This window comes from Dermacentor andersoni, chromosome 1 (assembly GCF_023375885.2).
Source record: "Dermacentor andersoni chromosome 1, qqDerAnde1_hic_scaffold, whole genome shotgun sequence".
NCBI classification, from domain to species: domain Eukaryota; kingdom Metazoa; phylum Arthropoda; class Arachnida; order Ixodida; family Ixodidae; genus Dermacentor; species Dermacentor andersoni.
In genome coordinates, this window is record NC_092814.1 from 232594033 (window position 1) to 232609343 (window position 15311).

Here is a 15311-nt window from a genome sequence, read left to right on the forward strand (position 1 = left end):
TGCTTTTTGATATCATTGTGCATGTTAAAAGCGACAAACATCTGATAATAATGACAGTATCTTCATCATCATCATCATCAGCCTGATTACGCCCACTGCAGGGCAAAGGCCTCTCCCATACTTCTCCAACTACCCCGGTCATGTACTAATTGTGGCCATGTTGACCCTCCAAACTTCCTAATCTCATCTGCCCACCTAACTTTCTGTCGCCCCCTGCTACGCTTCCCTTCCCTCGGAATCCAGTCCGTAACCCTTAATGACCATCGGTTATCTTCCCTCCTCATTACATGTCCTGCCCATGCCCATTTCTTTTTCTTGATTTCAACTAAGATGTCATTAACGCGCGTTTGTTCCCTCACCCAATCTGCTCTTTTCTTATCCCTTAAGGTTACACCTATCATTTTTCTTTCCATAGCTCGTTGCGTCGTCCTCAATTTAAGTAGAACCCTTTTCGTAAGCCTCCAGGTTTCTGCCCCGTACGTGAGTACTGGTAAGACACAGCTGTTATACACTTTTCTCTTGAGGGATAATGGCAACCTGCTGTTCATGATCTGCGAATTCCTGCCAAACGCACCCCAGCCCATTCTTATTCTTCTGATTATTTCACTCTCATGATCTGGATCAGCAGTCACTACCTGTCCTAAGTAGATGTATTCTCTTACCACTTCCAGTGCCTCGCTACCTATCGTAAACTGCTGTTCCCTTCCGAGACTGTTAAACATTACTTTAGTTTTCTGCAGATTCATTTTTAGTCCCACCCTTCTGCTCTGCCTCTCCAGATCAGTGAGCATGCATTGCAGTTGGTCCCCTGAGTTACTAAGCAAGGCAATATCATCAGCGAAGCGCAAGTTACTAAGGTATTCTCCATTTACTCTTATCCCCAATTCTTCCCAATCCAGGTCTCTGAATACCTCCTGTAAACACGCTGTGAATAGCATTGGAGAGATCGTATCTCCCTGCCTGACGCCTTTCTTTATTGGGATTTTGTTGCTTTCTTTATGGAGGAGTACAGTGGCTGTGGAGCCGCTATAGATATCTTTCAGTATTTTTACATACGGCTCGTCTACACCCCGATTCCGCAATGCCTCCATGACTGCTGAGGTTTCGACTGAATCAAACGCTTTCTCGTAATCAATGAAAGCTATATATAATGGTTGGTTATATTCCGCACATTTCTCTATCACCTGATTGATAGTGTGAATATGATCTATTGTTGAGTAGCCTTTACGGAATCCTGCCTGGTCCTTTGGTTGACGGAAGTCTAAGGTGTTCCGGATTCTATTTGCAATTACCTTAGTAAATACTTTGTAGGCAACGGACAGTAAGCTGATCGGTCTATAATTTTTCAAGTCTTTGGCGTCGCCTTTCTTATGGATTAGGATTATGTTAGCGTTCTTCCAAGATTCCGGTACGCTCGAGGTCTTGAGGCATTGCGTATAGAGGCTGGCCAGTTTTTCTAGAACAATCTGCCCACCATCCTTCAGAAAATCTGCTGTTACCTGATCCTCCCCAGCTGCCTTCCCCCTTTGTATAGCTCCCAAGGCTTTCTTTACTTCTTCCGGCGTTACTTCTGGGATATCGAATTCCTCTAGATTATTCTCTCTTCCATTATCATCGTGGGTGCCACTCGTACTGTATAAATCTCTATAGAACTCTTCAGCCACTTGAACTATCTCATCCATATTAGTAATGATATTGCCGGCTTTGTCTCTTAGCGCATACATCTGATTCTTGCCAATTCCTAGTTTCTTCTTCACTGCTTTTAGGCTTCCTCCGTTCCTGAGAGCTTGTTCAATTCTATCCATGTTATACTTCCTTATGTCAGCTGTCTTACGCTTGTTGATTAACTTCGAAAGTTCTGCCAGTTCTATTCTAGCTGTAGGGTTAGAGGCTTTCATACATTGGCGTTTCTTGATCAGATCTTTCGTCTCCTGCGATAGCTTACTGGTATCCTGTCTAACGGAGTTACCACCGACTTCTATTGCACACTCCTTAATGATGCCCACAAGATTGTCGTTCATTGCTTCAACACTAAGATCCTCTTCGTGACTTAAAGCCGAATACCTGTTCTGTAGCTTGATCTGGAATTCCTCTATTTTCCCTCTTAGCGCTAACTCATTGATCGGCTTCTTATGTACCAGTTTCCTCCGTTCCCTCCTCAGGTCTAGGCTAATTCGAGTTCTTACCATCCTGTGGTCACTGCAGCACACCTTACCGAGCACGTCCACATCTTGTATGATGCCAGGGTTAGCGCAGAGTATGAAATCTATTTCATTTCTAGTCTCGCCGTTCGGGCTCCTCCATGTCCACTTTCGATTATTCCGCTTGCGGAAGAAGGTATTCATTATCCTCATATTATTCTGTTCTGCAAACTCTACTAATACCTCTCCCCTGCTATTCCTAGTGCCTATGCCATATTCCCCCACTGCCTTGTCTCCAGCATGCTTCTTGCCTACCTTGGCATTGAAGTCGCCCATCAGTATAGTGTATTTTGTTTTCACTCTACCCATCGCCGATTCCACGTCTTCGTAGAAGCTTTCGACTTCCTGGTCATCATGACTGGATGTAGGGGCGTAGACCTGTACAACCTTCATTTTGTACCTCTTATTAAGTTTCACAACAAGACATGCCACCCTCTCGTTAATGCTATAGAATTCCTGTATGTTACCAGCTATATTCTTATTAATCAGGAATCCGACTCCTAGTTCTCGTCTCTCCGCTAAGCCCCGGTAGCACAGGACGTGCCCGCTCCTTAACACTGTATATGCTTCTTTTGGCCTCCTAACTTCACTGAGCCCTATTATATCCCATTTACTGCCCTCTAATTCTTCCAATAGCACTGCTAGACTCGCCTCACTAGATAATGTTCTTGCGTTAAACGTTGCCAGGTTCATATTCCAATGGCGGCCTGTCCGGAGCCAGGGATTCTTAGCACCCTCTGCAGCGTCACAGATCTGACCGCCGCCGTGGTCAGTTGCTTCGCGGCTGCTGGGGACTGAGGGCCGGGGTTCGATTGTTGTATTCATATAGGAGGTTGTGGCCAAGTACTGCACCAGGGTGGCCAATCCTGCTCTGGTGAGGGAGTGTGTTACCGGTTCTGGTCACCGGCATCAGGCCACACTCCAGGCCTGTTTATGCAATTTTATCAACACGCGGATTTTTTTTTTTTTTTTTTAATCCGGTGGAAAATTGCGCGGCACCGGGATTCGAACCACGGACCTCTTGCACGCGAGGCGGGTGTTCTACCTCTACGCCACCGCTGCAACCTAAGAAATCCCCTAAGAAATACCTCCAGACTATCATAATTTTCAAATTCATGATGATTCATGAAAGTCATGATTTACAGGCCTCTAGTAATTTTGTAAATATTACACTAATTAAGCAAAAAATTTATAAGTGGACAAGGTGCTGAACCTACTTTTAGTAGTCTAAGATGTCTTTAATATGGAAGAATTTTGTTCTTTAATGTCTGTTGGGATAATTTCCAAATCTTGAGACATAATCATCGCTTAAATATACATGTCCATCAATATAATGGCGACATCCTCTGTGTCCACCTTTTGATGCACTTGTGCAGGATATGGTGATACCATTACCATGAACTCAAATACAGTCATTTGTGCTCTGCCTCAAATTTCACTTGTATAAATGCCACTGATGCAAAATACAGGGTGATGATTTTCAATTTTTACAGAATTTTTAAAAACTGCCTGTTGCAGATAACACAATTCTAGTCTTTGAGCTGGATTATTCAGAGAGGCAGACATTACTTGCATGAGAAATCAAAACACATATTCAGTAAACTTTTAAAAATCCACCAATTAACTTCTTAATTACTTTATGGCACATATTGCAAATCACGAATCATAGCTGCTGAGTTTGCAAAGTGCATTTACTTGGAATGAATTTTTTAAATTATGGGGTTTAACGTGCCAAAACCACTTTCTGATTATGAGGCACGCCGTAGTGGGGGACTCCGGAAATTTTGACTACCTGGGGTTCTTTAACGTGCACCTAAATCTAAGTACACGGGTGTTTTTCGCATTTCGCCCCCATCGAAATAATGCGGCCGCCGTGGCCGGGATTCGATCCCGCGACCTCGTGCTCAGCAGCCCAACACCATAGCCACTGAGCAACCACGGCGGGTTGGAATGAATTTCCAAAATGACACCAGTTTGGAGATATTTGCCATCAGACTCACCGTAAAAATGCACTGTTCTATTTTTTTTAAACTAAATACTCCTTTATGCATTGAGGCACGAAAGTAACTGGAATGCCCATGTATTTTGTCCCACACTGGAAATAATATCTCGAAACTGGTGTAATCCTGGAAATTCATTTCAAGTGGACGAGTCTCGCAAGCTCACCGGCTACAATTAGTATATTGCAATATGTGCCAGAAATTAATTAATTAGGAAATTAATTATAAAGTTTTCATTAATTAGTTGAAGATACGTTTTAATTTCTCATGCTAATAATGCCCGCTTCTTTGAATAATACAGCTCAAGGACAAGAATTATGCTATCTGCTCAAGGCAATTTTTAAAAATTCAGTAAAACTTAAAAATGATCATTCTGCATGCTGATTATATCAAAATGGATATAGGATACTATAAACTCTTCAATGTTCCTCCACCACTAAACCATTTCTGCATTTTTTTCCTTCTGTCACCAAGCTTTGTTCCAGTATAGAGTTGGTGAAAGGGATATGGCAGTATCAATAACTCCCCAAACAAGGTAGAATCCCTCCTTTGCCATGACGACACCATGCTTGGCTTCAATGTGCTTTTCAATCTATCAATATTTTCAATCTGTATTTTCTGGAGAATTTCAAGGTGAAATGCCATCTGAGTCACCACATTTTTTAATCTATGGCTGGCATTGTTATCTCTGCAAATTATATGTGTGCTCTTTGATATCTTAATTCAAACTCAGCTCCAGGGCCTGACACCATTTCTTATCACATATTGAAGAGATGCAAGAGCCTTGACACCCTTTCTTGCTATTTTGTTTTCTAACTCTCTAGAAGATCAGGAATTCCTAACTGTGTGGAATTTTGCTAATGTTGTGCCAATACTAAAGTCCAGCAAGAAAAATACTCCAACTAATTACAGACCAATTTATTTGACAAGTTTCTGCTGTGAAACCCTTGTGCATGTAATTTATAGCACAGTATTATAAAACATTTGGAATTCAATAGTTTCTTCAGTACAACATGGTTTTAGGTTCGGTTTAGCATGTGGTACACAAATGTGTGAATTTTCTCATAATGTCTTAAGTTTATATGATAGGGGGCTTCAAGCTGATTCCATATTCCTAGATTTTCAAAAGGCATTTGATACTGTTTCACATGCTCTTTTAGTGCATAAAGTGTCATTTTTAGGCTTTCTTGCTTCTATTCTTGGTTGGCAGAGTAGTTACCTGTCTTATACCAGTCTGTTGTCATGAATGGTTCTTCAAATGTTGATGCAACTTCCAGGGTGCCACAGGGTTTAATGTTAGGACCGCAATTTTTTTGCCGTGTATTAATGATTTGGTCAAACCGTTAACTTCAAATGTCAGGCTGTACGCAGATGATGGTGTAATATATAGATCTATACATGGAACGAATGATGTTGATGTCTTACAACGCGATCTTGACAATGTGGTTTTGTGGTGCAAAATATGAAAAATGTATCGGAATGTAAGTAAGTCTTGTTTTATTAGTTCTACCAGGAAACACAAACTCTTCTATTCTTGTTGTAGCCTGTCTGGTACCCCACTTATCCCATAAGATATCTTAAATACCTTGGTGCCTATTTCTTTTCCGACTTATCTAGGAAGAAACATATAGGCTATGTAATTGGTAAAGCCAACAGTGTGTTAAATTTCATTAAATGTAATTCCAAATCTGCCCCAAAAAGCCTTAAAGAAGTTCTGTGTATCTCCAATATGCAACCAATCTTTGAACATGCCTATACAGTACGGGGTTCTCATGGCCAAGCGCTTATCTATAATATAAGCTTGAATGCATACCAAACTGTGCAGCACACTTTGTCACTTGTAATTACAAAATTATTTCTAGTACAACTAGCATTAAGATTAACTAGGTTGGAAAGCTTTTGAGCAATGATGAACACTTCTGCAATTAAAATTTTTGTATTTCTTTTTTAATGATGCAACTGGTATTACTAAAAGCTTCTACATGACGAGCCCATACTATATATTGCACATATGGTCATGATGAAGCGGTTCGAGAAATAAAATGTCGTACAGATGTACCTACGCATTTGTTTTTTCCTTTTACAATTCCCAAGTGGAATCAGTTGGATGCGAGTGCTGTGAACATTCCCGTAAATATGTTGTTCTCATCCTTGCAAGCTGTATGCTTTAGTTCAATGTGCAAGTGACAACTGTGCCTGTTGTTCCCATGTTTTCATTCTTGTTATTGTTTAGACCCCCCTACAATAATGCCCAACTAGCAAAGGCTCCTGAATGAAATAAAAATAAATGCTCACCTGCTGTGATTGTACACATGCACAATAATTTTGCAAATGGGCAGGCTGACTTACAAAGCTACTTTAGCACATAATGCTAAAGAACCTCATCCATACTTTAAAGTAGCTACTAATATCATCCTTTAAGCACATATAAATTTCTCTTGAGAATATATTTTCTGGAACAATTACCACTGTTTTAGGTGCCAGCTGGTTATAGAAATATGGCTGGTGGGCACAAGCCAACAAATGACAACATGCACTTTCAAAATCTGTCTAATTCCTTGCAATAAACGTGTGTTTAGTGCACTAGGTGTGGTGGTTATATTGCTTTTGTTTTGCATCTGATATGAGTACAGTAACTCTGTAATTAGCATGCATATGGCAATTTGATTAGATTAAACTAGTGCATACACCAGACAAGCCTTTGAGCATCCTGTAACCCATAAGCAGGTCTTAATGCTGTCATTTGTGCACACTATAGTCTGCCAATGTCTACTGCAAAGATAACTGTGACATACTCAGTGTTTTCCTCTTGATGCAGTTGTTATGCAGGATACCACCGAATGCTCGCCTTCAGAGCCCGATACATCAACAAGTCACTGGACCTGTCCTGTTGTTCTTGTGATGCAAGTGAGCCAGTTACAGTGCACCACATGTTATGGATGAGTCCGGGACTATCCACACTCTGATACACCTGCATTACTAGGCTGTGGAGCTCACTATAGGTACTATCAAAGAGTGGATTCTGCCACAAGGGGCCAGTGCCCATGAAAAGGCCATCTAGGACAGCTTGCTGCAACACCTGTTAAAGAGCAAGACAATCAATTTAATTTAGGTGGCCCACCAGCAATCATGTAGAACCCGCCTTTTCCATTTTTCTTTCAATAACATTTTTTCTTTCTTTTTCTCTCTCTACTACAAAGATACAGTCAATGAAGGCTGAGCTCACTGCTGGTGCATTAATACCTTTGCTTTGTACAGTCACAATTCTCAGTATGCCTTTGAACGAACAGTTTTTTTCAAACTACCAACTACAGAAAAATGGCACAAAGAACAGCAATAATATGCAACAAACTACCATCATTGCTGGTATTGCCGTTTGCAGTCCATATGTATGCAGTCTAATTACATTATATAAATGTTAAATACATATGTGTTACATACACTGCATCAGTGAAGGGAGTTTTGACCTGATCTCAGCTGTCTCTGCTTTCTTTTATGCAGAGCCATAAATGGGTTTAGGCTTGCATTTTATAGCAATCAACTGGCCCTACAGTTGCCAACACATTTTGAACTAGTTTCCAGATGAAGTAGGAAAGGAATGTTAACTCTCTTTTATGGTAGCATACGTAGCTAGTTCCCCGAGTGAGATCTATTGCATATCTCAGTTGAGTCAATTTTTTGAAAGCATGATAAATAATGCCTTCAGATCATTGACCCTGATAACGCAGATCAATTAGTAAGACCAGGAACTTCATTTTATATCCTGCTATGAATGACTTGCTCCCACCAATGTAGTCTAACTTTAACTATAATGCTACTGTACTCAAGTTTCTCTAGCATATCATAGATTTAAGCTCAATTTCTTTTAATCTTCTCACACAACCGGTCACAGAAATATTAAATACAATGAAGAGGCCATAATTAGCAATAACATACCGTTCGACTGATAAGAACACCAAAGTAATCCACGAGACTTTCTCCATATAGGAAGTAGTTTGTTGTCAGGAGGAAGTACCAGGACAGCGAGCGAAACCACGGAAGCCCGTGCACTCGGTAGACAGCATAGCCAATGGCAATAATCTCCTGGAAGCACTTCACTTGGATTGCTAGGGTCTGTGAAAAATGCGGGCACTGTCACTTGAGTAGTCCCTCACATTCAATCAGTCGTGAGCTAATTGTACTAGAAACAGGCAGCAAACCAGAAACAGGTGCAGAAACAGAGCACGCAATTGCGTATGCTAATGACAACCACTCACAACAGTGCCAACAGTGCTCTGGCCATCGGACAATTTTATAAGTAACATATGAGATGTTAAGCTCTTGAATTTGTTACAAAAGTTGAATTGATTTTGCCAAGCAAAATGCTACCTCTTGAACCGTTGCATAAAACGGGTGATGCATGAAAAACTGTTTTCTGCGAACACAAGTGTCTACAGATACTCAGCACATTCAATATATAAGAAATGACTTCTCTATTTTAATGGTGCTTCACAGCAAAGCATTTCAAAGTTTGGGTGCTTACAATTTAAGCCATATCTTAAACAACCCCACCTGGCAACAACACACCAAATTACAGCTAAGTCACAAAAGCAAGGTTCTCTATTTAACTGCACAGCTCTTGCCAAAGCTCTAGACATTTCTCACACGAAATAGCTAGAGTGATGGCAACAAATTTTAAATCAAACTAGCGCTTTCGAAAAGTCTGCATTTAAGTTCACTATAACTACATCAAAGAACACTAAAGGCCTACAAGTACATTGTGGCAATGCAGACTATAATGCTTAAGTAAGGGCGGCACTGCATAAACCGCATCAATAGCAACATAGCACAGCACACGTCAATTCCTGGAAACCGAGAACTATCAATTAACAATTTATATGAGGTAATAAGCCATTTAACCATGTTAACAAATGAGGCGATCTTACTTTGCAGTGTTCACGAATTACAAATAATAGAAAACAGTGCTGATTCACCTAGTAAATGTCAACAGATGTACCACGTTAAAATATCCAACTGGATTACAGTCCAATTGCCATTTGCAAACAGTTCAAGCTACCCAAAATTAAAAATAAAACAAAGCTGTACAAGCTAGGCATTCGGTCAGTTGTTTTCACCTGGCACGTTTAACCTTTTACAGTATAGCTTGCTTTGTACAAAATAACAGTAAAAAAGAGTGCAAAATGTAGCCTTACTAGAATCATTAGAGCCAAAGGTCCCATCCAAATGACGAATGCAAAAAATGACATCATGAGCAGCGTGAAGATTCCTCTGACGACCCAGTTCCTCCATCTAGCGCACCAAAACAAACAGTCAAAGCACACAGGTAAACAAATATCAACGGCATCGTACCATTCAGGAATCAGCGCATCTGTTCATCGAGCTAGGAAGGTAAAAGAAGGCACTTTAAATGCACGAACCTTCTCGACAGACCGCTCAAGTAATTGTCCAAAACAGCTGTGGTTTCGTCAGTCGCCTGAGGCAGGTCTTTCGTCAGGTTGTCTACTTGGCTTTCCTCTGGTAGCTTTTCGTCATCAGAGTCGACTGCATGCTCCTAACGTGGGAGGCATCAAGAGAAATCACTCTCAGACTGCAACGTCAGCTTGCAGATTCAATGAACTTCGCCCGAGCATCGCAAGATCCCGAGCGCGCGCGCTATAATCACTGAGGGATGGCCACAAGCTCACCTCTTCGGCAAATAGCTTGCACTGAGCGTCGCCTGTTCACCGCATGCGCAGTCTAAAACTAGCCAGAAAAACCCAAAACAAACATCGTGCGGCGGCGATCATAAGCAGTCAAAATCTTGGTGCAGGACGATTTTTACGAACATTGAAAAAGAAAGCGCTGATCATTCAAGGAAAAGAGCCAGTTAGCTCAAGGAAATGGCGAAGGTACAAATTTAAGGAGAGAACCTGAATTGCGAATTCGGCACACAACGGATAAGGCGATTTCTACGACAGAGCTCTCTATGGCTGGAGCATCGCGCCCGGGGAGCCTGAACACGGAAAGGAAACAACGCTTACCTTCGATTCTTTCTGCTCGGAATCCGTGGCTCTTTTCCGAAGCTCGGACATGGTTGGCTGCGTACGCGGCACTTGTTTCTATGTAGCCTGTTGCTATATGGCGTCTTATTCCTAATTATTAAACTTCCCTGGCCCCTGCGAAGCAAAGAACGAGCGCTCGGAACCAGCACCGCAGCTCGCTGTTTGTTTGCATCGATCCGTTTTACCGCAACGATTCCAAAGCTAGGGCGCCAGCACGCATGCCCAGCACTCGAGCAGCTGAGGCAGGCTGGCTGAGGCTGTGGAGAAAACGTAGTTCCGGCGAATGTCGCTAGCGTAGCCTTCTGGCGGCGCCTGCGGGCCTGCGTCACTTTCGCTACTTTCGGCCTTCAGGAAGCGCGCGCTATTGAAACTTTAAAAGTTGCTAAGGAATACAACATCGCGCAAAGGCAAACGTCTCGCTCAGTTTTTCGAGAAGAGTACTATAGTGAAGCTTTTTAAAAGGATGTCTGTACCCCATGCTGACTGAATAATTTAACGCGAACTTCCTACCGCTGCCAAACATCATCATCATCATCAGCCTAGTTACGCCCACTGCAGGGCAAAGGCCTCTCCCATACTTCTCCAACTGCCCCGGTCATGTACTAATTGTGGCCATGTTGTCCCTGCAAACGTCTTAATGTCATCTGCCCACCTAACTTTCTGCCGCCCCCTGCTACGCTTCCCTTCTCTTGGAATCCAGTCCGTAGCTCTTAGTGACCATCGGTTATCTTCCCTCCTCATTACATGTCCGGCCCATGCCCATTTCTTTTTCTTGATTTCAACTAGGATGTCGTTTACCCGCGTTTGTTGCCTCACCCAATCTGCTCTTTTCTTATCCCTTAAGGTTACACCCATCATTCTTCTTTCCATAGCTCGTTGCGTCGTTCTCAATTTCAGCAGAACCCTTTTCGTAAGCCTCCAGGTTTCTGCCCCATATGTGAGTACTGGTAACACACAGCTGTTGTACACTTTCCTTTTGAGGGATAGTGGCAACCTACTGTTCATGATTTGAGAATGCCTGCCAAACGCACCCCAACCCATTCTTATTCTTCTGGTTATTTCAGTCTCATGATCCGGATCCGTGGTCACTACCTGCCCTAAGTAGATGTATTCCCTTACCACTTCCAGTGTTTCGCTACCTATCGTAAACTGCTGTTCTCTTCCGAGACTGTTAAACAGTACTTTAGTTTTCTGCAGATTAATTTTCAGACCCACCCTTCTGCTTTGTCTCTCTAGGTCAGTGAGCATGCATTGCAATTGGTCTCCTGAGTTACTAAGCAAGGCAATATCATCAGCGAATCGCAAGTTGCTAAGGTATTCTCCATCAACTTTTATCCCCAATTCTTCCCACTCCAGGCCTCTGAATACCTCTTGTAAACATGCTGTGAATAGCATTGGAGATATCGTATCTCCCTGTCTGACGCCTTTCTTTATAGGGATTTTGTTGCTTTCTTTGTGGAGGACTACGGTGGCTGTGGAGCCGCTATAGATATCCTCCAGTATTTTTACATATGGCTCATCTACACCCTGATTCCGTAATGCCTCCATGACTGCTGAGGTTTCGACTGAATCAAACGCTTTCTCGTAATCAATGAAAGCTATATATAAGGGTTGGTTATATTCTGCACATTTCTCTATCACTTGATTGATAGTGTGAATATGGTCTATTGTTGAGTAGCCTTTACGGAATCCTGCCTGGTCCTTTGGTTGACAGAAGTCTAAGGTGTTCCTGATTCTATTTGCGATTACCTTAGTAAATACTTTGTAGGCAACGGACAGTAAGCTGATCGGTCTATAATTTTTCAAGTCTTTGGCGTCCCCTTTCTTATGGATTAGGATTATGTTAGCGTTCTTCCAAGATTCCGGTACGCTCGAGGTTATGAGGCATTGCGTATACAGGGTGGCCAGTTTCTCTAGAACAATCTGACCACCATCCTTCAACAAATCTGCTGTTACCTGATCCTCCCCAGCTGCCTTCCCCCTTTGCATAGCTCCTAAGGCTTTCTTCACTTCTTCTGGCGTTGCCAAACATATCGTAATGTAAATACAATCCGTAATGTGCGGGCTGTGTGAGTGCATGTTTATCGCATGAACCTTCGCACCTAAATATTAACTTCTGCTGGTTTGTGGTCAATTTAACTGCGTGATTAGCTTAAGAGACGTACCTTCCCGATGAAAACATTCTAGACATCCGCACGACACCTAATTTCGGATATCTTATCAAGGTCACGTAAGGATACCGCATCTGGATCTTTTTCAACCTTTACATGAATAGTCATCCTTCCGATGTCTTGGCCTTTCAGTTTTCTCTCGTTCTCGTGTGCATATGTGTGCCTGCAGGGCGCAGCTAGCTGAGCGGCGGCTGTGCTGTCATCACTCGAGCCTTTGTTTTCTCCGCGGTTTGTAGCCGAATGCGGTAAACGTCTGCGCCTGGAGATAATGGACTGAAGCAGAGAAGTGCTGATGGAACAGCGTGCATGGTGAAAGCTTTCAGGCACTTGTATATACGTGGCGTGAGACGTGGCGTGAGCAGCGTAATATGAGAAGCGACGCGCACGAGTTACTCTATTTATGTGATAATTTTAAGAACACTCCGCTGGGCTGCTTATGACAAACAATAGCATCTGTGGAAACATAGATTTTATGTAGAATATTTTATCTGCTAACTGTGCAGTGCAGTGTCTAGCGGCACAATTTTCAGAACGCTAACAAAATCATCGTCGTCGTCATCATCATCATCATCATCATCATCATCATCATCAGCCTAGTTACGCCCACTGCAGGGCAAAGGCCTCTCCCATACTTCTCCAACTACCCCGGTCATGTACTAATTGTGGCCATGTTGTCCCTGCAAACGTCTTAATGTCATCCGCCCACCTAACTTTCTGCCGCCCCCTACTACGCTTCCCTTCCCTTGGAATCCAGTCCGTAACCCTTAATGACCATCGGTTATCTTCCCTCCTCATTACATGTCCGGCCCATGCCCATTTCTTTTTCTTGATTTCAACTAAGATGTCATTTACCCGCGTTTGTTCCCTCACCCAATCTGCTCTTTTCTTATCCCTTAACGTTACACCTATCATTCTTCTTTCCATAGCTCGTTGCGTCGTCCTCAATTTCAGCAGAACCCTTTTCGTAAGCCTCCAGGTTTCTGCCCCGTAGGTGAGTACTGGTAAGACAGAGCTGTTATACACTTTCCTCTTGAGGGATAGTGGCAACCTGCTGTTCATGATCTGAGAATGCCTGCCAAACGCACCCCAGCCCATTCTTATTCTTCTGGTTATTTCAGTCTCATGATCCGGATCCGTGGTCACTACCTGCCCTAAGTAGATGTATTCCCTTACCACTTCCAGTGCCTCGCTACATATCGTAAACTGCTGTTCTCTTCCGAGACTGTTAAACATTACTTTAGTTTTCTGTAGATTAATTTTCAGACCCACCCTTCTGTTTTGCCTCTCCAGGTCAGTGAGCATGCATTGCAATTGGTCTCCTGAGTTACTAAGCAAGGCAATATCATCAGCGAATCGCAAGTTGCTAAGGTATTCTCCATCAACTTTTATCCCCAATTCTTCCCACTCAAGGTCTCTGAATACCTCCTGTAAACATGCTGTGAATAGCATTGGAGATATCGAATCTCCCTGTCTGACGCCTTTCTTTATTGGGATTTTGTTGCTTTCTTTGTGGAGGATTACGGTGGCTGTGGAACCGCTATAGATATATTCCAGTATCTTTACATATGGCTCATCTACACCATGATTCCGTAGTGCCTTCATGACTGCTGAGGTTTCGACTGAATCAAATGCTTTTTCGTAATCAATGAAGGCTATATATAAGGGTTGGTTATATTCCGCACATTTCTCTATCACCTGATTGATAGTGTGAATATGGTCTATTGTTAAGTAGCCTTTACGGAATCCTGCCTGGTCCTTTGGTTGACAGAAGTCTAAGGTATTCCTGATTCTATTTGCGATTACCTTAGTAAATACTTTGTAGGCAACGGACAGTAAGCTGATCGGTCTATAATTTTTCAAGTCTTTGGCGTCCCCTTTCTTATGGATTAGGATTATGTTAGCGTTCTTCCAAGATTCCGGTACGTTCGAGGTCATGAGGCATTGTGTATATAGGGCGGCCAATCTTTCTAGGACAGTGTTCCCACCATCCTTCAACAAATCTGCTGTTACCTGATCCTCTCCAGCTGCCTTCCCCCTTTGCATAGCTCCCAAGGCGTTCTTTACCTCTTCCGGTGTTACTTGTGGGATTTCAAGTTCCTCTAGACTATTCTCTCTCACCTTATCGTCGTGGGTGTTACTGGTACTGTATAAATCTCTATAAAACTCTTCAGCCACTTGAACTATCTCATCCATATTAGTAACGATATTGCCGGCTTTGTCTCTTAACGCACACATCTGATTCTTGCCTATTCCTAGTTTCTTCTTTGCTGCTTTTAGGCTTCCTCCGTTCCTGAGAGCCTGTTCAATTCTATCCATATCATAGTTCCTTATGTCCGCTGTCTTACGCTTGTTGATTAACTTAGATTGTTCTGCCAGTTCTATTCTAGCTGTAGGGTTAGAGGCTTTCATACATTGGCGTTTCTTGATCAGATCTTTCGTCTCCTGCGATAGCTTACTGGTTTCCTGTTTAACGGCGTTACCACCGACTTCTATTGCGCACTCCTTAATGATGCCCATAAGATTGTCGTTAATTGCTTCAACACTATGGTCCTCTTCCTGGGTTAAAGCCGAATACCTGTTCTGTAGCTTGATCCGGAATTCCTCTATTTTCCCTCTTACCGCTAACTCATTTATCGGCTTCTTATGTACCAGTTTCTTCCGTTCCCTCCTCAGGTCTAGGCTAATTCGAGTTCTTACCATCCTATGGTCACTGCAGCGCACCTTGCCGAGCACGTCTACATCTTGTATGATGCCAGGGTTCGCGCAGAGTATGAAGTCGATTTCATTTCTAGTCTCACCATTCGGGCTCCTCCACGTCCACTTTCGGCTATCCCGCTTGCGGAAGAAGGTATTCATTATCCGTATATTATTCTGTTCTGCAAACTCTACTAATAACTC

General features: G+C 42.6%; 1 protein-coding gene across 1 annotated transcript in view; it reads right to left on the minus strand.

Annotated features, from left to right (window-relative positions):
- The window catches only part of Cds (CDP-diacylglycerol synthase), a 28005-nt gene extending 17503 nt beyond the window's left edge, over positions 1–10502 (minus strand). Inside the window, exons 1-4 of the mRNA XM_050196722.2 lie at positions 10222–10502; positions 9619–9752; positions 9394–9490; positions 8138–8314 (exon numbers count right to left, since the gene is read on the minus strand). Coding sequence (XP_050052679.1) covers positions 8138–8314; positions 9394–9490; positions 9619–9752; positions 10222–10272 — 459 coding nt within the window. The 5' untranslated portion in view covers positions 10273–10502. The remainder of the gene's footprint in view (positions 1–8137; positions 8315–9393; positions 9491–9618; positions 9753–10221) is intronic.
- Between the last annotated feature and the right edge of the window lie 4809 nt (positions 10503–15311).